The sequence below is a fragment of the Theropithecus gelada genome, chromosome 4 (assembly GCF_003255815.1).
Source record: "Theropithecus gelada isolate Dixy chromosome 4, Tgel_1.0, whole genome shotgun sequence".
Lineage (NCBI taxonomy): Eukaryota > Metazoa > Chordata > Mammalia > Primates > Cercopithecidae > Theropithecus > Theropithecus gelada.
The window spans coordinates 140,698,658-140,725,570 of record NC_037671.1 but is presented as its reverse complement, the minus strand read 5'-3'; the positions used below and the strand labels follow the sequence as shown (position 1 = coordinate 140,725,570).

The 26,913-nt window shown below is 36.7% G+C and overlaps 1 protein-coding gene across 1 annotated transcript in view; it reads left to right on the top strand.

Moving 5' to 3' along the window:
* Positions 1-17,301: 17,301 nt before the first annotated feature.
* FRK (fyn related Src family tyrosine kinase) overlaps positions 17,302-26,913 on the top strand; it is a 114,937-nt gene continuing 105,325 nt past the window's right edge. The window contains exons 1-2 of the mRNA XM_025384285.1: positions 17,302-17,451; positions 17,578-18,206. Coding sequence (XP_025240070.1) covers positions 17,863-18,206 — 344 coding nt within the window. The 5' untranslated portion in view covers positions 17,302-17,451; positions 17,578-17,862. The remainder of the gene's footprint in view (positions 17,452-17,577; positions 18,207-26,913) is intronic.

Genomic DNA, 26,913 nt, shown 5'->3' with positions numbered 1-26,913 from the left:
GGACACTACTCCTGAGTAAAGAAGTCATTTTGCTCATTTTCATTTTCAAATGTATGTATATTTGTTTGTTTGTTTGTTTATTTATTTATTTATGAAACAGAGTTTTGCTCCTGCCGCCCAGGCTGGAGTGCAATGGCACGATCTCAGCTCACTGCAACCTCCACCTCCCGGGTTCAAGTGATTCTCCTGCCTCAGCCTCCTGAGTAGCTAGGATTATAGCCACCTGCTACCATGCCCGGCTAATTTTTGTGTTTTTAGTAGAGACGGGGTTTCACCATGTTGGCCAGGCTGGTCTTGAACTTCTGACCTCACGTGATCTGCCTGCCTTGGCCTCCCAAAGTGCTGAGATTACAGGCATGAGTCACTGCACCTGGCCAATTTTCAAACGTTTAAACTGTCTTGTAAGACATGCCAACGTCCAGTTGCATAACTGCTGTATAGTATTAGTTGATCTGGCAGGGTTGGAACAAATAAAGGAGTCTGGTCATAGGCATGATGACATCGAGATCTATAATAAAGCAAAGGAGATTCCCCATTTTCTCTGAAAGAAAGAAGCACAAGCTTTCTCTGGTACCTAGCATAGTCCCTGGAATTTAAGAAATACTCAAAAAACTGTTCAATGAGTAAGGTAATGTACACATGAATATGTGATCAAGAAAGAAGTTCAGGGTAATTACAGTTTAAATAAATCAGAGGAGAGAAGCCATATTTTAGAGAAAGATCATACTGAATTAGCACTGTGCATATATGTACACGGATCAAATTACAAATTTGAATGAGTTGGGTGGGGAGCTATAGGATTTAAAGTCCACTTTACCTGAGGAGCAGCTGAAGTCAACTGTAATCTTTGTGAAAGAAAAAGCAACCCTGGGTCCTTCAAAGTGGGGAAGGGCTGGAGTCCTAGGGTGCATTTTCACAGGCACAACTAAGCCCTATGCGAAACATTCCTTCCATAACATCATAAAGGAGTGAAGTCTTTGGCACTGGATGCGTTGGGAACTAATTCCTGCTTGGTCCTTGATATGTGACCTCAGTAAATAACCTAAAGCCTCTGTTTTTCTATTTTGTTGTAAAGTTGACTGACAGTAACTACATTACAGGTAAAAACATGCAAAATGGAGTTTGTAATGCACCTCTATTTCTATGTGAATTACTTTATTAATCTAAATGTGGTAAGAACTTCCAACTTTCTGATTTTCATTTCTTTCATCTTTTGGTTAGTCAATCTGATATATGAATACTTCAGAATTATCCTTGGGTAACTGAAAATGTTTATGAATTGGGAGATGGATTTTTCAAGATAATGCAGATACAGTACAATAAAAATTATCTGTAACATTATCATCCTTCTTTCCTTGATCTGCTAAACACCTTTCTTAGACAAGTTCAGAATCAAACTGATAGCAAAGTGAAAGGTATTGTTACTATTATTATTTTAACTTAGAGAATGAGTGCATAGGGCACTCATGGAACAACAGAAGGATAAACACTGCCTGGGTCAGGATGGCCATTTGTGCAGCCAGCCCACTGCAGCACCTTAGTCAAAGAAAAACACATGAGAATTGGTTGGAAACGTGTGACCCTCGAGCAGTTAAGCTCACTTAACAGCTTTCATCCTCAGAATAAGTGCAACAAAGATGTTAGACATGTCAGTCCGTGACCAACCAGAAACGATTCAGCATGGTGTTTATAAGCTATTTCATACCCTTTGCTTCCTTATCATTGCTATACTTTTACAAAGGCTGAAATGGATGAAAAAAATCGTAATTTCTCATTTGTTAGAAAAAGGTAGCAAAAATCTAATGGTGGAATCATTTTTAAAATCCAGAAATTGACACAATAATTGAAATTAAAATATGTGAAATACAAAAGGAAGTGTGGTTCAATAGAACAAGATACTTTAAAATAATTTCAAGAAAATAAATCATTTTGAACTTTGCTGTTTAGTATTTATATATTTACATAAATAAATTTGACATACAACGTTGCATAAATATGACATCCATCATAACATACTGTAAGAAAAAAATGAATAATTTCCTTGAAATAATTTCAGATCTTTTATCATCTGGCAATCATATAAACTTTTGGTGAGAGTTTTCGTAACAGAAACAGATATGCAAGACACTTAGCAAATGGACATATACAAATGAAGTGACTCAATTTAAAATACTTAAAACAAGAAGAGCACTAAGAAAACAATAATGAAGATGAGAAATTCTGTGTTGCAGAAGGAATTTCCAGGAAGGAGTCAATGTCAAGGAATGTCAAGGAATCAATGTTAAGTGAAGAGTTGGTTTGTGCCAAAATTTTCCATTTATTATCTCATTACATTTTTGTGTTCTACAGTCTACAGGCTCTGCAGATCTCATCCCTCTTTCATTGTCACCTCTTGTCACTCCCCTCACTTTGTTCAGTCCAGCCTCAACAGCCTTCTTTGAGCACCTGTAAAGTGTAGGGCTCAGAATTTATGCCACTTGCCAAGGTCACACAGCTAGCAAAAGACTGTAATATCATCCTGGTATTATTTCATCCCTTTACTCCTTAATTTTGGGTGGTGGGGGGAGCACTTTTTTACTGTTAAAAACAGAGCCAAAGACTGAGGTCTAGGTCTCTAGGGAAAGGAGGGCACAAAAGAACCCCAATAAAGAGTATTAATTTCTTACCTGAGTTTCAAAGGAGGCCTTTGAGGCTTTGCCTGAAACAATCATCTTAAAAAAGAAAAGTCTTTATACCAAGTTCTGGGAGGAAAAAAGTTCCAGGTTTTTTTTTTTTGTTTTTTTTTTTTTTCCCCCCAGTTCTAAAGCTTACATTTGAATAATCACACCAAAATCAAAAATACTATTAGCTTTTTTGGGGGCTTACTTTGTGTCAAAATTTTCGTAAGACTTTTATACCTATTAACTCATATAATCTTCACAATGATCCATATGGTGTAGATGCTATAATTATCCCTATTTTTGCAGATGAGGACATGGGCATAAGAAGATTAAAAAGAAATACTTACTCACAGTCATATAAATAGAAAGTAATTATAGAGAAGCCAAAGCCTGGGACCTAGCATAGAATCTATTCATGATTCACAGTGGAGAAAGAGTGGATGGTGACATGTAAGAACTGGTTTCTCCTCCAAAAGGAGAGAAGAGTTCAACATGCAAGTGGGAGAAAGAGAATCACAGGGACCTTTGTGAGAGCTGAAAACCCCCTTGGATGATTGAAATGACCCTAATCTCTGCCCTTCTTCTTCTCTCTGAGCACTCACAAGGGAGGGGGAATCGGGTAGCTCCCAGAGCAGTATATATTGCTGCCTGGATTCCCAGACTGTAACCCTAGGAGGTCATAATGTCAAGGTGTAAAGTCAAAAGGAACACAGCATGGCACAACAGAGGGACAGGCATGACATAGAAAGCTAATGGCAGCCCCTCAGATTCTCTTGTGCCCTGGTATGGCACTGGAGAGCATTAGGAAGTTTTTCACATCCTTCACAGGGCTGTGATGTAGGTTGACTGAGGGCCACAGATGAGAAGTGGACCTGGGATGGTACAAAGGGAATTAGACTCCTCCTGTCTGACTTCTATGCAAGGAAATAATCTCAAGACAAGTTTTTGGTATAGTCTTTGATATATACGGGTGGTCTTACCTCATGGCAGTTTGAATATTGTTAGTGAAATTTTGCTATCTATGAAAACGTAGCCATAACTCACTAAAAAATATCTTTAAATAAATAATTTAAAAGTGTTTGCTTGAATTTAATTTTGTCCCATATATATCTGGTTACTCGAAGAAATAAGACAACTGATTACATTAGTTTCACCGGTTACATAAAATGAAGAAGCATGGCATATTTCATTACCCAGAAGAAGGGTGAACAACCATTTGGGTTTGCCTGGGAATTCCTCAGCTTTAAAACTGAAAGTCCAGCAGAGCTGGAGACCTCAGTCCCTGGTAACCAGTATGCCATGTACAAATCACAAGCTTCCTAACATTAAATGCATGTAAACAAAAGTGTTAGTCGTTATGAAGACAGAGGAGTCACCCCCAGTCTCCTGGTTTTAGCTTTAGGATATAACAGTATTATTTCTTAAGTTCTAAGTCAGACCTGTGGAGGACTTCTTGACCCAGGTCATTGAATTGTGGATTTGAAGATTTTCTCAATCTTCTCCAAGTGAAATACCTAACTCTGTGAGTCACCAAGAACTAAGATAGAAAGAGCATCTGCAGTAGCTTTGCTGATCACGCAGGTGTAATGTACAAGCAGGTGCTCTTGGCTCCTTTTTGTCAATGTGGTGGGCAGAGGACAGGATAAGTTAACTTTCTGACAGCTTCCTTCACCCTGGCAGCAGCCAGGAGCCAGAATTTGGAACTCATGTGTCAGCTCTTATTAATTCCCCCAGCAGTCTTAACATTATAGTCAAACATCATTTCAAGCTCTCAGTCTGTCAACTCTGGATAATTCTTAGCTCTCTCTGTGCTATTATGGGAATTGATTAATACTTATGAGCACATTTTAATGGAAAATGCAGTATAAATATTATTGCATGAACTGAAAAATAGTTTCCTACATAATCTGTACAAGGAAAATAAGTCATGGGCTGTAGTGGCTTCTTGGGAGAGTTTTAAGTGGTGATCACTTATCTGCTGCTTCCCTATTCATTTTTAGTACGTTTAGCGCTTTTGTTATTTAATGTTCTTAACAGTAATTCCTGCTAAATTAATTTTATTATTGTTGTTACATATTGATGCATTTTGTTTGCTGTTAAGTTCAATACACTTCTTTGTTTCCAGTTAAAATTTGTAAATCACTGTGATTTTCCTCCATTGAAATTTGTCTGGTGTACTAGGGAGATGTTTCATTACTTAAGAATAATTGCTGAAACTCATCACTTAAAAAAATAAATATTTCTCTAGTCAAGGTCATTGCACATCAAATTTCTGTTACATGAATTAGTGCTCCGTTCTTGAATTTGTAAGTATAAAATTAGAAGTATACTTGGCAGAACTGATAAGACACATTTAGAAGTCCAAGACAGAGAAAAGAAACTTACTTAGAGCATATAGAATCTGAAAAAAGAAACTGGGTGTACCAAGCAGATGATCTTCTCACCTTAATATATCAGCAGGACCCTTTCTTCTTCTTACCAAAATTCTGCCATACTAACTCGTAATTAAAATCAGGGTACAGTGGAGACATATTGATACGTTCTTGTGGTGCCACTCTTCTCTTTCAATATTTTAAATGTCACACATACACATAAAGCCTTTTTATAATTACATAACAAATGTCCTCATGACAAACACATTACATTTTCTAGCATCCATTTCAGAGGGATATTTTATTTTCCAGGGAGCACCCCAAGCCTTTTGCTAATCTTACCAGCAGTTTACTTACTATTTCTTTGGATGTTTTTCTTCCTTGTTATACTTTCCACAGATATCTCACCTTATCTAGGTTATCAGTTAGTATGGGTTAGGTTAAACTCCTACAAGAAACAACCCTTAACTCTCTGAGGCCTAAAACAACAAAGGTTATTTTTCTATTAGGTTATATGTACCTATCAGGTCAGTGGAAGCTCTTCCATGTTTTGCTTAGCCAACAATGCAGGCTAATAGATCACCCCTCATCTGGAACACTGTCATCGTGGTAGGGGAAGGAAACATGTGTAACTGCACATTTCCTCTGAAAGCCATCTTGTGTGTGTGTGTGTGTGTCTGTGTTTAACCTGGAAGTGAAGTAATCAGTTCTAACATTTCATCAGTCAAAGCAAATCATATGTCTTTGCTTATCTTCAAAGGGATAGGAAAGTACAATTCCTAATATTTTAGAAGATGAGAACTGGAAATACCTTTGAACAGCAAGAATGAATACCATGTCTAGTCGTTTTGATTAATATTTTTATTTATAAAGAGTGACTTTTTTTACCCCATCCTCAAATTCAGTACTCAATCACTCAACATATATTTATTTAAGCATCAATTTTTCAATGTTTTTTTCCAAGCTCTGTGGGTGATACAAAGATGAAACCAGTATAGATCTAAAGACTCTTGTGTATAATAGAGAGTAGTAGCCCTCCTATAGTACCTGATACTTCTGCTTCACAGCTCTTAGCAGGATGGTTATTAATTATTTCTACAACTATTTGTCTAATGCTATCTAATGCTCTACTAGTTTTACAAATTCTATTTAGGTTACAGGTTGTACCTCTTTTCATGACAACATCCTCAACAGCAAATACCCTGCCTGATACCTAGCAGGGGATGTTCGACAATTATGTGTTGAATAAATTATAAAAGAAGAAAACTACTATGGTAGTCAGAGAGGGAGACACTGTTTCCAAACAAATGTATGCCTTCTTTAGATTTGTACCTCCTTTTGCACTGACAATATTTATCTGGTCACATTTTTGTTTGCAATGAGAGAGACTCTCCTTGTATAGGAGACACTATGCTTGTTTTATTTAATTTTATATCCCCATGCACTAACCTAGTGCCTGACACACAGTAGGAGCTCAATAAATATTTGTTGAATCAGTGAAGCAAAGGAGGTAAGCCTCAAGGACTGCTGAAATAAATAATTTTTAATAGGCACACCAGAGTGTGCTTCCTTTAATTGGTCTATTAATTGCATGTGATTTAATCTTTTTTTAGAGCACTGACAGACTAGCTGATAGTGTTTTTGTTATCAAACAAATTCTGATTGCATCTGTTATGAACTGGGCAATGAAGTTTCAGCAGATGACCTCCAGTGGCTGAAGATGGCACATTTGCTGGAGGCAAAAGTGGAGAATGATGAGGTTTTTCACATTCTATTAATGTAGGGCTAGGTTTGTTGAGTGGATTTGTAACTCAATTCATGTATTTTCTTTTAAAGTTGATATTCTGAAATTTCTGTTAACCATAAAGGTGTAAAAATGTGTACAGTCAACCATCTGTAATGAATACTTTCCTTTGTGAAGACGAGTAGAGCACATATTACAGATTTTCTGTGCTAAAGCGAACCAAATGCATACATATCATTATGTACAAGGGGGACAAGGCATGACTTGTGATTTAACTTTGAGGAAGAGCAAACTGCCTTGTAATAGGCTCTTATTATATACTGACCATATTGACTTTGATGATTCACCAAGAAATAATAAGCTCCTAAGACTCAGTTACCTTTCCAAAATGAGCTACTCTATCTTCCAAGGCCCAGGACACCAATTACATGTGTGCCATACATGACAGTATACATTATAAGTTTAACAGATTTTCAGTAAAAACATTGCTAAAACATCATTATTATCAACTTAGTTATTAAAATACCAGGTACTTAAAAATGTCCAATATCAAAATAAAAATGCCAAGTATACTTCTTATGTATCAAGAGACAAAGAAAAGGCCTAGCTGGACAAGAAATTCTTGAAGCTCTATCCAATTACTTGGCATGGACATAGGAAAAATCTTAATCTGGAAAACTTTGGCATAAGAATTTTTTTCTTTGTTTCTATAAAAAACCATGTATATATAAGTAAGAAATGGTACATTTGTTGTTGTTGTTGTTGCTAATGACTAAAATTTTTACAACATGGGTGATAGAAATTAACCTATTACATATCTCTTTTAACTGGAAAATACTGATTGGATATATGACTTTTTTCTTCTTCTTGCGTTAGGATTTTGTTAATACTATTGAGATTTTGCAAAAACTGCATCCTAAATGCAGCATTCTGAGAAAGGAAAGCCCATGGTTCAGGTTATATGATTTGTGAACATCATAATTCAAAGGATACAAAATAAATTGTTGTTAGCACAAGATAAACCTAGACTGAGAATCAGGAGCCTGGGGTCCTAGTCCTGGGATCTTGTTTGGGTCACATTATACGTAAAAAAGTTCTTTGGCCACATACTTTTCTTCTTCCACTCCCTGAGTTCTTTACCCATGCAGCCCCCCAACCCTGCCACCTATGCTAGCCAAGAATTGTCCAGAATCTGCTTTTGACTGAACTTTTTGAGAAGAAGCAACTGTGTAGTAAAGAGAAGATTCTCTTGTACAGGGTTGGTTATTTCTGATTTTATCATCACTAATAGCTGTGACCTAAAACAAGTCACCTTAGCATTTTGTTTTGTTTTGTTTTGTTTAAATAATGGGCTGTTTTCTTCCTTCTAAAATGAGATAATTAGATAAGTTGGTCTTTAAAATCTTTTTTCAGAGTGAAAACTCCAAGGGATTAGATGACCATGCTTTCAGAGGTGGGTGATAGTCAGTGAGGATTTGCTGATATCTCTTACTCAGAGAACCAAGCTATAAATGGAGTCACTAAATTCCTGCCACACAAACTGTGGTCCTAATATCAGCAGTATGGACATCATCTGGGAGCTTGTTAAAAAGGCAGACTCTCAGACTTCACTCAAGATCTACTGAATTAGAATCTAAGTTTTACAGGATCCCTGGGTGGTTCATGATGCTTTGTGTCAAAGGTGAGAGAGACAGGAGGAAGCTCAAATCCCCAAGGAATTTCCCCTGACCATCTGCAGGTCTCACCACCCTGAATCCTTTTTGTTTTCCCCTGCTCTAGTGCAGAATGACATTTATCCTTTTTTGTTTGATCTATGAAACTAAGCAGAATTAATCCACTTTTATACCTGGATAAGACCATTTGGGAAAACCAAGTGAGATTGATTTTTAGTTTTTAAACTGGTTAGAACCCTTGGCCTCAAGTGATCCTCCCACCTCAGCCTCCCCAGTTTTGGGATTACAGGTGCAAGCCACCATGCCTGGCCAAATGCACGTTTTAAAAATATTTTTCACAGTAATATTGAATAATATTAATCTTTTAATAGGAGTTAACTGCAAGAGAGGCATGACTCTGCTCATGTTATTTTGCACATAGAGTTTGGAATTAGCCAAGAAACTTGAAGATGAACAGTAAGAACTATGCTGTCATACTGCATATCCTCATGTTCAGTCAGCCGTCAGCCCAACCACAAATTTTGTATCCAAATTTGGTGAAATATCAAAAGAGAAGTGCTAGAGAAAAAAATCCCCAGAGACTTCAGGTGCTTCTATTTTCTGTTATTTTGGGAAACTTTGATAGTGTCTAACAGATTAGAGAGGCTCTGTGGCATTGCTAAAATAATGTTGCTGCTAGGTAGATGTGAATCTTGATTGATGAATTATCTGCTTAATAGGCAAGAACAAATCACCTAGGTAAACCATGGATAACTATATTTTAGGAAAGGCTTATCAGCTGCTTCTGGGAGATTGTATATACAAGAATATTCAGTCTTTTTGGAAAGCAAGTTCTCTAATTCCATTTGCGGGTATTGCTAGAACATTTTTTTCAGTATCTTACTGAAATCTAGATATACTATGCCTGTTTTGTGTCTTTGACAGTGCCAAAAATGAAACAAAAAACTTTAAAAAGTTTTTTTTTTTTTTTTTTTTTTTAAAGCTGAATTGATACACTTACAAGTAAGGGAACTCAGATCAGTAAAGACATTTACTGAGTAGCTGTGGTTCGTTGAGGGTAAAATTCATGGGTTTTCAAATACAGAAATAGGGTTTCATGATTATGCTCTTTAAGTATTGAAAACACATCTTCTGTATAGGAGAGAATGGGTCCAGCATCCCGTGTTGGCTGGATGTTTAATGTAGTCCATCATGATTGGTCAGGAAAACTGCTACGGTTATGAACATTAAGGACGTAGCATGCCAACACACCTCAAAATTCATGTTCTTCAACAGTTTCAGCTGGTTAGATAGAACCAGTTGTAAAATACAGCATTTGGCTTTGATGTCTTCTAAGTTCTGAAGTAATTAAACAATTTTTTATTTACAATAGTAGTTCTATATGAAAAAGGAAATTGAGGTTAATTTGGCATCTTTGTTTTCTTTGTAAGCCCATATTGGCTTCTAATAATCATTGCTTTTCTTTAAATTCCAAGATTTACTCACATATATCTGGTCTTCTTTTTCCAGTCTGAGGATTATACTCTTTGGCCAAGAAAACTAGAATAAATTTAGAATTAAGTTGTTGCCATCTGCTTCACATATTAAAGGCCATCTTTTCATCATCATGATGATCATCATCATTGTTTTCCTCTGATTATAACTTAAGAGCTCCATATTTCATTTCCTTTCATTCGTTTTAACAGATTCTTGTCATTTCCCCTAGTGTTAGGCTAGTGTTTGGTCCTACAAGAGATGACTAAAAGAGGAATTGGTGAAGGTTAAGATGAAAGAGATGGAGGATGTCAAGGTACCAAGCTGTATTATAGCCAAAGGAAGTATCTAAATTTTATCTGGAAGAGAATAAAAGATTAAGCTGATGCCAAGACTCTAGTACAAGTGATAAGATGAAATTGTTTGGGATCTGCTTATTTAATGGCATCAGGGAAGAGAGCTGAAGCCTGAAAAAGTTTCCATTAAACCTCAGAATAATACACATCCCATCATCAGCCTCTCAGCAGTAATAACCAGACATTGTCATTCAGCCTTTGGTATAAAATAATCTTTAGAGACATTTCACTTTGTTCTATTATAGAAAACGACAACAACAACAAGACTCTTACAATTAGTATAAGTGGCCCCAACTTTCCTTCTAGAAATAGGAATTTTCCACTGAAATAGCAGTGTCTTTGTATCTACTGCATTTGTAGTGATATTATTTTATCAATAAAAATATGTTTTTTTGGTATTTTTACCATTATGTAATGATTATTGATTGTCTATTACAGGTTAAGCTCTAGGGACATAGCAGTGAAGAGGGTAGAAGAGGCCTCCATCTCACTGGAACATTTTCTAGTAGAGGAGACTGTACTCAGAAGGCAAATAAATAGAAGACGTAAGTACAGAGTGTGATGAGTGCTGAAAAAAACAAAACAAACAAACAAACAAAAACCCATAAAAATAGTGACATGCTATAGTAGTTCTTTTGGGTTGCTGTAATAAAGTACCAAAGACTGGTTGGCCTAAAACAACAGAACTCTATTGTTCCATAGTTCTGGAGGCTAGAAGTCTGAAATCAAGTTGTCAGCAGTGCCGTGGTGTATAGCTAGCCTCTTCTAGCTGCTAGTGTTTGCTGGTGTTCCCTGGCCTGCAGATGCATTACTCTGTTCACATGGCTGGTTTCTCTCGTGTATCTTTGCATGGTGTTGTTTCTGTGCCTGTGTCCAAATTTTCCCTTTTTATAAGGACACCTGTCATACTGGATTAGGGCTCACCCTGATGAATTCGTTTTAACTTAATTACCTCTGTAAAGATCCTATTTCCAAATAAGGTCACATTCTGAAGTGCTGAGGGCTAGGATTTCAACATATCCTTTTGGAGGACACAATTCAACCCATGAGACATGCTAAGAGAGGAGCTAAGTTGGGCAATTTTGCTACTTTAGACAGAGTGGTTAGGGGTAACCTTTTTAATGATATGTTATTTAGATTGAGAACAGAAAGATCCATCCAAATGAAGAATCTGGACAAGAATGTTGTTGATTAGAAGAATAGTGAAAGAATCCATGGTCAGAAAAAAGGGCTTGGCTGTTGCCTTGTTGAACAGACAGGTAGCCACTATGGCTGGACCATGGAGAGCCAGAAGAGTGGTATAAGATGGAGGGAAGGGACAGGCTGGAGACAGCCCCAGCAGAGCCTTGTTCCCGAAGATAAGGAATTTGGAATTCATAAGTGCAATGGGAAGCTATTGAAAAACACATATCTGATTGATATTTTACAAAGATTATTTTGGCTGCCATTTGGAGAATAGGTTGCTGTATTAGGATTCTCTGGGGGCAGAACTAATAGGATACACACACACACACATATATACATATGTGTGTGTGTGTGTGTGTGTGTATATATATATATATATATATATATATATAAAGGGGAGTTTATTAAGTATTAACTTACATGATCACAAGTTCCTACAATTGGCTGCCTGTAAACTTGAGGAGCAAGGAGAGCCAGTGTGAGTCTCAAAACTGAAGAACTCAGAGTCCAATGTTCGAGGCAGGAAGCATCCAGCACAGGAGAAAGATGTAGGCTGAGAGGCTAGGCGAGTCTCGCTTTTTCACGTTTTTCTGCCTGCTTTTTATTTGCTGGCAGCCAATTAGGTGATGCCCAACAGATTAAGGGTGGGTCTACCTTCCCCAGCCCACTGATTCAAAGGTTAGTCTCCTTTGGCAACACCCTCACAGACACACCCATGATCAATACTTTGCATCCTTCAGTCCAATCAAGTTGACACTCAGTATTAAACATCACAATTGCAATTGAACAAGAGTGAAAGTAGGGAGAGTTCCTATGCATATGTCAGATTCTAGATTTTCCTTGTGATACAGAGAAATAAAAGACATAAACTTGTCTTCAAAGACAGGGCAATATGCTTGGGGAAACAACACAATTACATATAAGCAGATATTAGACTACATAAGATATAATAAACTGTGTTCTAGATGAATGATATTCATTAGATTTCACTCAACATATATTTATTGAGTGCCCATTAAGTGTTAGGCATTGTGTCAATATAGGAACACAAGAACACCACATTAAGTGTGTAAAGAGATTAGAATCAATTGGTAAGACAGACATGGAATAACTGACAAGAATGGGTATAGGTTATGCTGGGAAGGCACAAATGAGAGAGTGGTCAATTCTGTCTAATGAAGTGATTGGGAAAGAATTAATAAAGACAGAGACATTTTCTTCTATTCTTAAAAGACAGACAAGAACCCATATTTATCTGGCAAATAAGTTGGAAGTTGGTTAATGTAGGAAAAGGGAGAGAAGTTGGGGTTATCACATCAGGCAAAAGAAGGGGCTTGAGCAAAGGTCAACAGGTATGAAGAAGTGCACGTTTGCAGATTATATGGGTTCGCAGCCAGAGTTTGGAGAAAGACTATGTGGTGGAGAGTTTTGTTTTTATTTTTTGTGGCTGCCTAGGATATAATCCTCTTTTCTGTGTGTGGGGGAATATGTCACTGTGTGAGTTGGGGAGACAGAGTCCGATTTTCCTTTATGATCGCTCTCTCCAAGGCCTAGTGCTGAGGCCTAGCAGGAGTTGGGATGATTAATTTGTCCTACTGTAAAACTGAATAGCTGTGGGATTTTCTGTAGCAGTATTCGGCATACCAGGTATAGGAGTATGGTTCAATTCATTTAATATTGTGTATATTAGGAGTGGGGATTGTGGGAGCTAGACAATTCAAGGAAGACAGAAGTGATTTTTTGACGGGAATGGTTAAGGACGGTCTAAGGAGGTGAGGGATTTTTATTCAGACCTTGAAATGCAGGCAGGAGTAAGTAGACTTACTGGGATGGGAAGTTAGCAGTGGAAAGAATACTGAGTAAAAGAATGGCAAAGGATACAGGATCAGATGTGGGAGCAGATGAGGCATATGGGAGATCTAATAAACCAGTCTGGCTAACATAAAGCCATAATGGAGGGGGTGTTGAAAGGGTACATCTGATAAAGTTTGGATAAAGTACAAATTCCTTAGCCTTGAATTCCAAGTCATATCTTCCAGGCAATGAGGATCTGTTGAAGGTTATTGTGTAGGAGAGTGATTAAGATTAATGTGGTGGCTGTAAGAATGAGAAGAAAATTGACTCCAGGCAGGAAAACTGGTTTAGGAGGCTGGCAAAGGAATCTAACATTCAGGGAACAATAAGAGAGGAAAGAAAGGGACTGAGAAGCAATAGACAGAATGTATTCTCTCCTCTGTGCTTCTGGCTCTTTTCACGCTATAGAACTTTCACTCTCAATCATGAATATTCACATAAATGTTTATCCCTCCCCAGTGGCTTCTTCCTCCCTCCCTCTATTTCCTCCCCGCTTTTATCTCTGTCTCTCCCACACTGTTTCTTTTTATTTCTGTGTTAATTATTTAATTCATCAAATATTTATTATTTACATGATGGACATTGTACAAGACACTAAAAGTTCAGAGAAGGGAATTCTATTCTCCTTGGAAAACAAATACGGAACCAAGAAGGGCTCAACAACAAACCAAGTAGAAGTTTCTGCCAAAATTTAGGGGTGCACAGAGGCCTTTCATCTATTATGACAGAGAAGGTGATGCATGAACCCAACCTGAAAAATGCAAGGAAGTGATCAGGGGAGAAGGTAGAGGAGGATGCAGAGGTACAGCAGGGAAGAGGACCTCAGGAACTGCTGGTCATTTGCACACTATGTCACAGGACCTGTGTGCAGGAGTGATGAACCGTGACTGGAGAAGTTAGCAGGGCCTTATGTGTCATGCTGTAAAACTAAGGTTTATTCCAAATGTGTTGGAGGTTCTTCCAGAATTTTACATAGAATAATAATATCAGATATTTTTAGCATCAGCAAAACTGAGGATTTATATACTCTCAGGCTCTGGAGTCAGATTGAGAACAGAATGTTACTCATGGTTAGCCACTTGGTGGCTCTGTGACCTGGGACAAATTACCTAGCCTCTCGGTCTCAGTTTCTTCTCCAAAATACTTTTTTTTTTTTTTTTTAAATACTACCTTCTTTGTAGGCCTTGTTTTTTATTTGGTGAGAATTAAATGATATATTATTTGTAACATTCTCTTATTTTTACCTGATATTGACAAATTATTACTGTATATTTTATGGAGTACAAAGTAATGCTGTGATACATGTATACAATGTAGAATGATTGAATCAAGCTAATTAACATATCCATGGTCTCGAATGGAATACTTATCATTTATTCCTCCTGTCTAACTGAAACATTGTAGCCCTCAACCAACATCTCCCCATTCCCTTGATTCCCCAGCTTCTGGTAACCATCATTCTGCTCTCTGCTTCTATGTGTTGGATTTTTTTAGCTTCCACATATAAGTCAGAACATGCAGTATTTGCCTCCATGTCTGGTTTATTTCATTAGCACAAAGTCCTTCACATTCATTCATGTTGTCACATATGACAAGATTTCCTTCTTCTCCTTCATCTTTGAGGCTGAATAGAATTCCAATGTGTATATATACCATATTTTCTTGTCCATTCATCAATTGATGAACACTTAGATTGATTCCATAACTTGACTATTGTGAATAGTGCTGCAATAAACATAGGAGTTCAATATCTCTCAGGCTTCCTGATTTCAAATCTTTTGGATACATACCCTGGAGTAGAATTCCTGGATCTTATTTCTAACATTCTTAGTACAGTGCCTGGCACATAGAAAGCTTACCAAACAGATATTTACTTTTACCAGTAATGACTAGGAATGTCTTATCACCGCAGTCATTGTTACTGTTATAAAAACTGCTCAATAAACTATTATGAACACCACTCATCTTGGTGTGCAGGAACAGCCAGAGACGGGAATAAGCTGGAGGAAGGGAGATCAGTTAGGAGGCCTCTGGAATAATTTAGGAAAGAATATTCTGTTTTCTGTCTGGTACCCAGCTGTCACTCAGAAGGAGCTTAAAAAAAAGTTTGTGGAATAAATGAAAAGGAAGACTGAGCAGAATTCAGTGATTGATTAGCTCAAAGAAACCAGGGAGCAAATAAAAGATGACTGCAAGACTTTGAGATTGGGTGACTGGAGGATTCTGGTACTATCGACACAAAGAAATCCTCTCTCTTTCCACCCCTTGGCTCTGCGTTCTCAGGCCATTGCTCACCTGACATCTTTGGATGGTTGGCCGCTTTTTGAATTTCACTCACTTGCTCAATGACTGTGGTGTGCAGGTCTGCTGCTTTGTCTTTTTCCAGAATGCCTTGTCATAACTATAGCAAAGGCATGTCTGAATTTAGAACCCCCACAATTCAAAAATCTCAAACCCCACTTACAAATTGGGTTTCAATACATCTCTCAGGTTGCTTCTAAATCTTTTTTTTTTTTTTTTTTTTTCATTTTTAGATCATGTAGATGTCTCAGGAAAGACTTCAGCATGTGTGCCTCTGTCAGGGGCACTAATAAAATCCTATGCTTTTACATCCATTATTGTATTTGGAACAAAATGTCCTTTATGGTCATTTGATATTATATATTTTCTGTTTTGTATATAATATAAAATTACATATACATTCTATTTTAGGTCTCATCTCATTAAAAAACAAAACAACAACAGCAACAACAAAAACTTGGCTCAGCTTTTGGCTTTTCTACTTCTGTCAACTTGTTATTTGTACTCTGACTCCAAAGACGATTGGAGAAACTTGGGAGCATAACACAAGATTTTATTTTTACCAATTGATCTGTCCAGTGCTATGGACTGATTTTTGCACAAAGTAGTAGCAGGTTCGGCTGATGCCATGGTTCTCTGATTTTCTTTCTTTCTTTATTTTTCTTGCGTTTGATTATTCTGATTACTAAATGCCTTGCAATTTGACGAAGAACAGAAGTTATGAGCTCGTACTAGGAATAGGTTAGCCAGGTTCAAGGATCTCACAACATTTAGAAAGATTGTTTTTAAGGAAGAAATTAAAAAAAAAGTCTTATAGGGAAATCAGTGACATCATAAACAAGTTTGCAATGCTGTCTACTAGTATAAATGACTGCGAGACTCATTGCCCAGCTGTTTTTGTGATCCAGGGCACACATTTGCGAGACAGCTGCCCTGAACTAGGGAAGGTCAAGCAAAACCCACTGCCTGTCTAGAGATGGCTGTCCTGATGTCAGTCTCATTAGTTCCTGAGTTCTTGCCAAGGAAATTAGCAAGAACTAGTATAGATCTGGAGGTCAAAGTTTAGCAGAAAGAGCCCCCACAGCAGTGCGCAAAGAGCACTCTGCCCTACTCTTTTTTTCTCTACTGGTCACCTAGTTGGTGTGGGGGTGTGTGTGTGTGTGTGTTTCCAAAATAGTACTTGAAGGATAGGAAATTAAATGTCTGTGGGAAAAAGCAACGTTTTGGGTTCTCAGCATTTTAGTCAGCTGCTTTCTTACTTTTCCAGACTGTGACTATTCTTTGAAGCTATTAAAATCTATTCTTGGTAATGAGAAAAGGGAGTGACTTGATGGTTCTTTTCCAATTGCTCTGTGTCTAACAAGAAATACCTAAATAATTTGCCGTTTTAAATTTCCCCTAGTGGTGGCAAAACAATTCGACTCCTATTTGTGGGGGAAAAAAATCTCTGCCGTGAATGTCAGTGTTGGGAACATAGCGAGACAAAAAGCTACCTGGGCTAGCCTGTTTCTCCAGGATGAAACAAAAGGAATATAGATTTTAGTGGCTGCTTTAACAGTTTGGTAAAGGATCTGGTCTATCTTGGGTGTGGGAGATGGGAGGGGTAAAGAAGTCAGAATCCCATTTAGATCACAGAAAGAAACCAGGAAGTAAGGGGAAATTATTACAGTCTGTTCATAGCTCAGAATGTTAAAGGCAACAACCTCTGCTGGTTGGTTATTCATTAGCAAAAAGGAGAGAGCCGTCCAGATCCGGACTGGTCCAAAGACAGGAGCAGACTTGAAACAGGGGGAGAGCTCCTGGCGAAAGCAAGGTGTGTAGGTTTTGCCAGGGGTTAGTAGCTTCCTCTTGCTAACTTTTTATTGGGACAAAAGGCAAGATGGCACCATTCTGTTCTCAGATATTTGTCTAAATAAAGCCCTTTTAATTTTATTTTATTTTTGTTGTGCGATTCTTAAGCAGATACGAAGAAAAGATACCTTCCTACTGAGCAGCTGCCCAGCTCCTGCTCCGTTTTGCTTGGGGGTAGCAGCTCCGGCCACAGAAAGCAAGCCGGTAAGTCTCTCCAGGTAGGACTTGCTGCAACCAGCTGCTGGACTGATTTGAAATGGGACTTTGCATACTCTCCAAAGTATGGTGAGTTGGTGCTGACTTCAAAGGTGCCTGGTGAAGGAAGAGAAGGTGGATCGCAGAGACTAAGGGGAGAGGGAGAAGCCCTGCTCCTCTTCTCCCCACCAAGGCACAATGAGCAACATCTGTCAGAGGCTCTGGGAGTATCTAGAACCCTATCTCCCCTGCTTGTCGACGGAAGCAGACAAGTCAACGGTGATTGAAAATCCAGGGGCCCATTGCTCTCCCCAGTCACAGAGGCATGGCCACTACTTTGTGGCTTTGTTTGATTACCAGGCTCGGACTGCTGAGGATCTGAGCTTCCGGGCAGGTGACAAACTTCAAGTTCTGGACACTTCGCATGAGGGCTGGTGGTTTGCCAGACACTTGGAGAAAAGGCAAGGTGGCTCCAGTCAGCAACTACAGGGCTATATTCCTTCTAACTACGTGGCTGAGGACAGAAGCCTACAGGCAGAGCCGTGAGTAGTACAAACTTCTATTTAATTTCTGAACTGTCTGAGGGCTGGGTAATGAGTTTTCCTTTCTACTTCTCTACAACCCCCTAATGCCCAAAGAGTATGAGGAAAGTATGAGGAAGTACTGGCAAGAAACCACTAATTGAAACACACCTCCCCCGCTGAGTGAGAGTGAAACTGGCGGGTAATTGTTGTTGAGATGACTTCAATTACAGTATGTACACCCACAGGCCCAGGGTGTATTTTCAACATTAAACAAATGATGTGTTTAATACTCTACCTTCTTTTTGGCTGTGATATAACTCGTGCCTCACTTTAACAACAAAATTGCATTTTGTTTGAAGGTATATTATAGGACTTCCCTTAATGATGCTCTCAAATCTAAACTTCAGATCCTTTTTTTAAAAAAACTTTTGAAACATTCCAGGGTTATATATATCAACTCTAGCCCTAGCTCTCATCCTAATCCCTTTCATTCTGATGGGAATACACAGGGCTAACGTAGAAGATAACACTTAGAAGATACTAATGTTCTCAGTTAAATCATGATATAGACTTTTTAAAAAAAAATTCCCAGGTCCTGAGATATGCTACCCAAATGATGATATCTTTTTGTTTTTATTATGATTAGAAACTGGCCAGCTACAGACATTTACTAAGTTTTGATAGGAAAAATGACAACATCTCCTTAGAAGAAGAGATTAAGACTTTATCATGGTATTTGAATGAAATATGAATTATAGTGGAACAAAAGAGGAAAGTTTTTACGTACTTATTCACTCATCCATCTATCCATCCATCCATCCATCCATCCATCCATCCATCCATCCACGCATCCATCCATCCACCTACCACCCCTCTAAGTGCCAGGCATAGACAGTAGTGGACTGAGTCGGGGAGGGTAAAGGAGGTTATTCTAGTGGTGACTGAACACAAAGTGAATAAAGCATAGTCTTGACAATGTATACTTGGGGTCTGGTGGGTTGGGAAGCAAATGGAGACTCTTATTGGTCCTGATCTCATTGCCGCCTGGATCCAGTGAAACCTTAGGCTGGGAATGTCTCTCAGAAAATGGACTCATTTTATAGAATGGTTTCTTAATAGGGAAACCATTGGAGATTCTCTTATGTAAGTGTTTCTTATTTTTATGTGACAATCCCTTACTGGTCCAGGGAATAAAATAATAATACATAGCCATAGAGCATTGTTGCTACTTTCCAAACTCATGCGTCACATATGAAGAGAGGTTGGATAATTTTTGATTTTTGAGATTCTTTTCAACACCAAGAGCCTATAAATGTTTAGAAGGGTCTTAATTTATGCTTAAATAGAAAGGAATTAAATATACTTTTGATGAATGGAATTGATCTGTTATCAAGTGGGAAAATCACCTGTGTGAACATTTGCTTTCTGTTATAATCTACAGGAAATATCTTTATACATTGGATACACTTATGTGCATTTATGTGTTTTCACTACTATATGATTTCTATGTCCTATATGGCATTATGCATATTTTATATTTGGCATAACATGTATAGAATAATAATAATATATTAATGTTTCATGCCTTGAATTCATAATCTGTTAGTTTTAAATATATTCAACTCATATAACTACTTAGGACCTCAATTTCCTCATCTGCAACTCTCTGGGGTTGCCAAGACCATTGGATTTCCTGACTATCTGGAAACAGGAGCTCTTATGTTCATATGTAGTGGTTCAGTTACATTCATGCTTGACTGTATTAGAAATGCTGAGGAAAGCAAATTGACTGAAACAAGTCAAGCAATCCGAAGGTATCATATTCTGGGTAAAAGGCTTAAGAGCAGTGTTCTTATTAATTTAGATTTTCTTTGCCTACAAACACAAAATAAAGCAACTAAATTATTATGGTTATTTTTGATTCTCAGGGCCACTTGTAGCCAATAATATTTTTTCCCTCTGCACATTACCTTGACCTTTCTTCTTGGAATTGGTTCTTAGCAGCATTCCTACTTGTCACTACCATTCTAGATCTCTGTAGTTAGCTTTCCTTGGGATCTTCACATCACTGGAATAAAAACATGATGCCCAATAGATGCTGATACTCTGCCTCCTGGCTGGAACAGGCTACTTCTTTTCTTTTAAGTGCACACCACGGTCTTCACCTGTGAACCCAGCTTACTTCTGAAGTTTCTTGTCACCGTAAGGCAAAATTGCTTCAATATGCTTAGTGCAAGTAGCTATAGCTTCTAGAATTCCCCTCCGTCTCAAATAGAAGCGATTTTTACTGAACAGCCTTCTGCGTGAGCGTGTCCAAGTGGCTCACACAGTACTTTAACGCTTGAAATATTATAAATAAACACCTTATTTTAATATTTTTCTTCAGTGAATTTTTTCAACAGTGTATTTTTTTCTCATGAATGTACAAATTAATGTAATTTTTTAAAATCATGAGCTCAGTAAATAGACTTAAGGAAACATTATTGTTTATATCCACATGTATGGGATGAGTAGGCAATGGGAAACCAATGAAAGCTGTCGTCTAATTCCTAATTAGACCAGTTTAATGCAACGTATGTTAGTATTTGTGTTTCTATGTCTTTATTCTTGACTTGGATCTGTAAGAAAAAAACTGCAAATACTTCTGGAGTTATTGGTGCCAGGGAAAATTAGTTGAAGGCTTTAGTTTGCAGCTTGTTTATTTGTTTTCTTTATACTTGGAAGTAGAGATGCTGAAAAACAAACTATTGTTTAAAAAGTCTAATTTACTAATTCTTACTCCACTTAGAAATGCTCTTCACTTTTACTGAATATCTTACACTCAGTGATATAGTAAACTGATTCTTGAAGATTTATTTTGTCCTTATGAAGAATCATTGAATTTATCTTATCTTCAACTTGAATTTATTCCTAGCTCATTTTAGAGATGAGTCTTTTCCTTTAACATCTTCGATGTGAAATCCCTCAAAAACCTTATCCTTAAGGTCTTATTAATCAGAACTTTCTTTAATATTTTATTCATGGTGTTTTTAAAGATATAAAGTTCACATAAAAGTAATCATGTGGAAATAACATATAAATATTAGAACCAAAAGTCATGGCTTTAAATTTCATTGCTTTAATTATAAAAAATTCAAGTATTACAAAATATTGATAAAAAGCAAAATGATCAGCAACAATATTACACGCAGCATCATTTATCTGCAAAGAGTTTAAAAAGTTTTTTGCCTAAGGAGGATCACCTGAGTCCAGGAGCTCGAGACCAGACTGAGCAACATAGTGAGACCCAGTCTCTACAAAAAATTTAAAAATTAACTAGGCATGATGCCGCAAACCTGTAGTCCCAGCTACTCGAGAGAGTGAGACTGGGGCAGGAAGATTGCTTGAACCTGGGATGTTGAGGCTGCAGCGAGCTATGGTTGTGCCACTGCACTCCAGCCTGGGTGACAGAGCAAGACCCTATCTCGAACCCCCACGCACCAAAAAACAAAAACAAAAACAAAAAAAACAAAATGAACAGTTGTTTGCTTAATTGTTTAAGTGTACCTTAGGCGTTCTCTAACATACTTTTGTGTTAAATTGAACTAGGATCAGAGATGAGATCCGTTTAATCTCGCAGAAAGGGGATTGGTAGGAGGGGAATGGGGTGGACATAACCACATAAGCCAGCCACTGATGATTTCTGCTTTGCCAACTTGATCACGCAAACCAAGGGCAGCAGTTGAGATAACTGATTTGACTCCCCTTTGGATGTTAAGTTTAAGTTATGATAACAACAATGAAATGTGCTGCTGAACTTCTGACTCCATACGCTTCTCAAAGACATAAATGAAGGTTCTATTAAGAAAATTAGATCACTAGGATGATCTCTAAAGTTTATTGTTTATTAAGCTCCACATTTTTCTAGGTCATATTCTTATGTATATTCTTACTTGTGAATCAATAATTTTGTCTTAAGTCCATTCTATAGGCCTAGTATTGTGCTAAGTGAATGACTCAGCAAAGTCAGAGGAATTAGTATTTGCTTTGTTTATATATAAAATTTAGCTTTATGTTAAGAAATATTTCCACACTTATATGTGAAACAATAAAGGCCATTAAGTTTATTTCTGCCTCCTAAATTTGAGGATGGCATACCTTCGTGGGTAGGAGGGCTAGAGGAGCCACCCATACTGACCTACAATGGTGTCTTTGTATCTCTTGTTAGACCTTTAGCAGGGGAAGAAGCAAAGTACTGGATTTTGTAGAAAGTTTTTCTTCTCCTGTTATTACTGTGAAAGGTAGATAATTTCCAATTTCTCATCTATTCATCGTTTCAGTGGCTTCCTTGAAAAAGAAAGCAATAATAAATATTTGTAACTTGTAGTTTTGTTGGTAGTTTATAATTATGGGATAAAAATGCTAGAATATTCTGAAGTATAAAAGTAATAGGATTTTCCTCCTTGTATTTAGGCCATATTTTCCTACTTGAGTTCCTCTTTAGTGTGTCAGACTAGAGTTCTTTGAAGATTTTATCTAACCTATGATGATTACCATTGTCGGGCTTGAAGAAAGCAGCATGGCGAAATAAAGTGGTATATTCTTGGAAAGATTCTTATATCACTCTTTTAAAATAGAGTGAGACTTTGCTATTTTGTCATTTGAATACTGTGGAATTTAATAATTATTGAATACAAATGGTACATAGTGTTTCTAATCATTTTCAACTTAAATGTCAGCAGATTTCTTTCTCTGCTCGGATATGAGACCAGCTTTTGGATCTTAACTTAATTATAGGTATAGAAACAATGTGGTTTAAGAATTAACATTACCCTTAATACATTTTAAAAGTCATCAGAATATTCATAATCCACTCGATATATAGATGTTATCTACTTTGAGAAGTTTGAATCATTAAAAATCACCTGTGTGCACTCAGTTCCACAATTGTTCTTTATCTAGATCATTTATTTTGTTCCCTTTGTGTAAGTTTTCGAGGAAGACTAAATGCCTATGTGTCAAAGTGAAAATAATACCTAGTAACAAATGCCTGAAAATAATGCCTGGCATTTCTGGGTTCTCTCCTCTAAGACAAAGTATACTTACTATAATTTTAGAAACTAAATAAGAAGAGATTTATATATATAAATAATAAGTAAAATACATCATGACTATACTACAAATATCCAACTATGGTTGTCTATCAAGTGTTTTGGATGAATCAAGATAAAAATTTTAGCACAAATCATTTAAGTCAACCAAAAGCATATTTGAATGCCATGAGATTAATTAGCATTGCTGTCCCCATCCTTTGAGTTATTTTTCATTATATGTTATTTATGATGATGTAAAATAAGAATATGACAAATATGTTTGTAAAATAATTTATCAAAAAATTTCATCTCAGGTATAATATTATATGACTTTTCATGTTAATATAATTGTACTGTTTATGTTAATATAACTCTAACTCAATTTGTTATATAATAAATTTTTGCACAAATTGCCACTATTTTAAAGAAAAATAATAATTAACTACTAAGTTAGAATATATTTTATAAAAATAGTAGCAAAATCATAGATGTGAAGAAAGGAGCAACCAATTCAACTATGTTAAAATCCCAGTTGAAGTTTAATTGATAGCTGTGTAAAGTAATTAATAGCAGTAAAACTTGATTACGTGCATCTCAAAGTACCTTTGAGAACCAATGAAGTGACATAGTATGGCATCATTAAAATGAGTTAGGAGTCTTTGCTAGGAAAAGTAGCAACATTGATAATACTTTAAAAGTTCCAATTGCAATATGTCATTCAGAATCACTCTCTCTTTAGTAAAAGTATTGATTAGTTTTGCTTTTCAGGTTTTCTACAAATTACTAACAATGGAAAAAATTTTATGTGAGTGAAATAAATCATTAACTACTGAGCTCCAGTCTTCAAGATTAGAACCCAAGTTTTAACTTGATCAGATTTATTCTTTGAAAAGAAAATGTTCCATTGGATTCAAATGGTTTACTCTTTTTTCAAATGAATTAATTTAAATCCATGGTTTGTCTCTGCAGATACATCCTAGTGTTGCTTTTTGATGAATAGAAGTCAAGAATCTCACCAAACTGACACTGTCAAAGTAGACAGAACCTTCTATACAGTAAAGTAGGACTAAATTCTGTTAGCAGCTACCATATATGCTGTGTACTTTCATTGCTCTTGTTAATGTAGCTCTTGAGGCTATCAAAAGAGGAAAAACAAACAAAACTTTGCCTCAATTAATTCTCGTTGCAGCTCAGAAAATTCCCTTCAGATTTTTTAACGATCAATACAACCGTGAGAATCTCTATGGACAATATAAATCAGAGCAGTCTTTAGGTTCTTCTGCTGAATGTTTCAACTAGGTCCAAACATTAGTAGTATAGAGTTTTACTGAAATATAATGCTGGTTACCCTTTCTGACCTAGCCTATGTTATGCCTAAGAACATAAAATATAGGCTCAGATGATCTAGATTTGAATTTGACTCTCTAATGTCTTAGCTGTGTGAGTCTGAGAAATTACTTGACCCCTCTGCCTCAGTTTCTCATCTGTTAAATAGGAACCACAGTGACACCTATCTTATAGGATCGTTACGTGACATAAATAAGACTGTGCAGAAAGGGTGCACTGTAGAGAACCTGACACATAGTAAGGTTTAATAAATACTATGTTTCATTTAGTTGGCAGCTCCTCTTTTACTTCTGTCTAAATGGATCATACTTTACACCCCCATTCTAGTCTGAGCTCACAATATTCTTTCTCTATGACAGATGTCCTGCACATTGAGTGTCTTTCAGTCTTTGACAGTTCTGCACCCTCCCTCACCTGCAGCCTTGGTCTTCAGATGGGCTGTTCTCTCTGCCTGTAACCCTCTCTTTCCTCTTTTTTTTCCTGACCAGCTTAACTTATCCTTCAAGTCTCACCCTATTTGTTCCTCCCTCCCCACGCCTTTCCTGACATGCTAGACTACATTAGGTGTTCCTGCCTAGAGTTGTTAGCACCCTTTGTCATTACTGCTAATTTGTTTTCTGCAGTGCTATAAACTATGGATGTGGGTAGTGGAAAGGTGAGCAATTGCTCCTCCCAGAGCTTAGTGTGATGCCTAAGAATCATAAGCACTGATTGGGTAGATGAACAACTAAATGAATGATTGCTTATCTACAAATCTCAGGTCTTTTAAAGAGCAGCCCACAGAGCCACCTCTTCTTTAACTGTTCTCTCTGAATTGCATTTTTACCTACCAGAAAATTCTACATTAAAGGCATAAGATGTTTTTTATTCATTTCTCAATGAAATTGCTCACGCCTTAATTTTTGGTTAGACTCACAGTCATAAAAGCATAATTCCCAGGTTCTCAGAAACTAGTTGCTCTAATCCACCCCGGGGAGAAAATACTTAAGGGTCATAGACCAATTCAAATATTCTTTGTAATGTAGACTGAATATCAAGTCAGGAACAGACTGTAAATCTCATTGAAATGGCATCTAAAAATCACATATACACATATTAAACCATAGTATGGTTATATTTAAAGTAGAGGATTTACTGGCCAGAGCTTTTAAATGGACAGCAAATCTAAATCCAATTTACAAAATTAATGTTGTGGGGCCAGACTTGTAATTTCAGTTTTTATGCTCAATATACATAATTTCTAATTATTATGTATATGAAATATTTTTCAGCTTACATAAGCTGAAAGCCTGACTCTTTACTGAATATTAATAGTTTTTACTGTATATTCTAACATTACCAAAAAATAATTTTATCTTTTTTTTACTAGTTTTCTCACTAATTAACTACTAATTTCTCTGCAGCATTCTCTGACTCCCATTTTATATATGGGTTCTTAGCTCTTCTTAGCATTGAAAGGATTGAGCCAGTTTCCCTAGGGAAGGTAGTTATACAGATTAATAGCAGTTTTAATGATATTGCAGGGTTCCTTACAGCTATTTTCCTAAAGACTGCAACTTTAGTATTAGTTTATATGGCTGTTCCCTTGAAGATTAATGTAAGAGAAGAAATTTGCTAAAATGCATAGATGCAAATGTAGATCATATACTCTGGATCACCTACTTTTCTGCTTATTTGGCTAAATTCAGATACTGTCATAGACTGTCCCTTGTGTAATAAATATCTTTCTATCATGATGCCATTTTTTTCTACAAAGTTTTTTAGTTGAATATTTTTCTGTTTAGCAATTGAGTTGATTGCATGTCAGATTCTTTAATTTTTTAATGTCTTTTTAATATTCAGATGGCACATTTTATAGTGCCTTTAAATTCAGACTAAATTCTCAATCAAATACTTTTTTCATGATTTCTGTGCCTTTTTATGGGTAAAATAAAAATGCAATTCAATAAATTAATAGGAACTTTTGAACTTTATACTAGGTATCTTACTTGAAAGACATTTAGAATACTATTTCACAGTAAATATTCCTGTTAACACAAATGTTGCATACCACATTGGCAGCATGATTTGGATGATTCAGAAGAATCTCACTTTAAGGTTCCTCTAAAAGGCCAGTATTGTTGATAGATATAAGGTAACTGTAATGCCAGTTTCATCTCACATATCTCTTTTTACCATTTCTGAATAATAATTAATTCTGACATACCAAGACACCACCCTGCAACTTCCAGCATTGTGCTGCCTGCAAAGTCACTGCTAGAGCATAATTTCTGGATACTCCCAGTTGCACATCTGAGAAGCAGGAT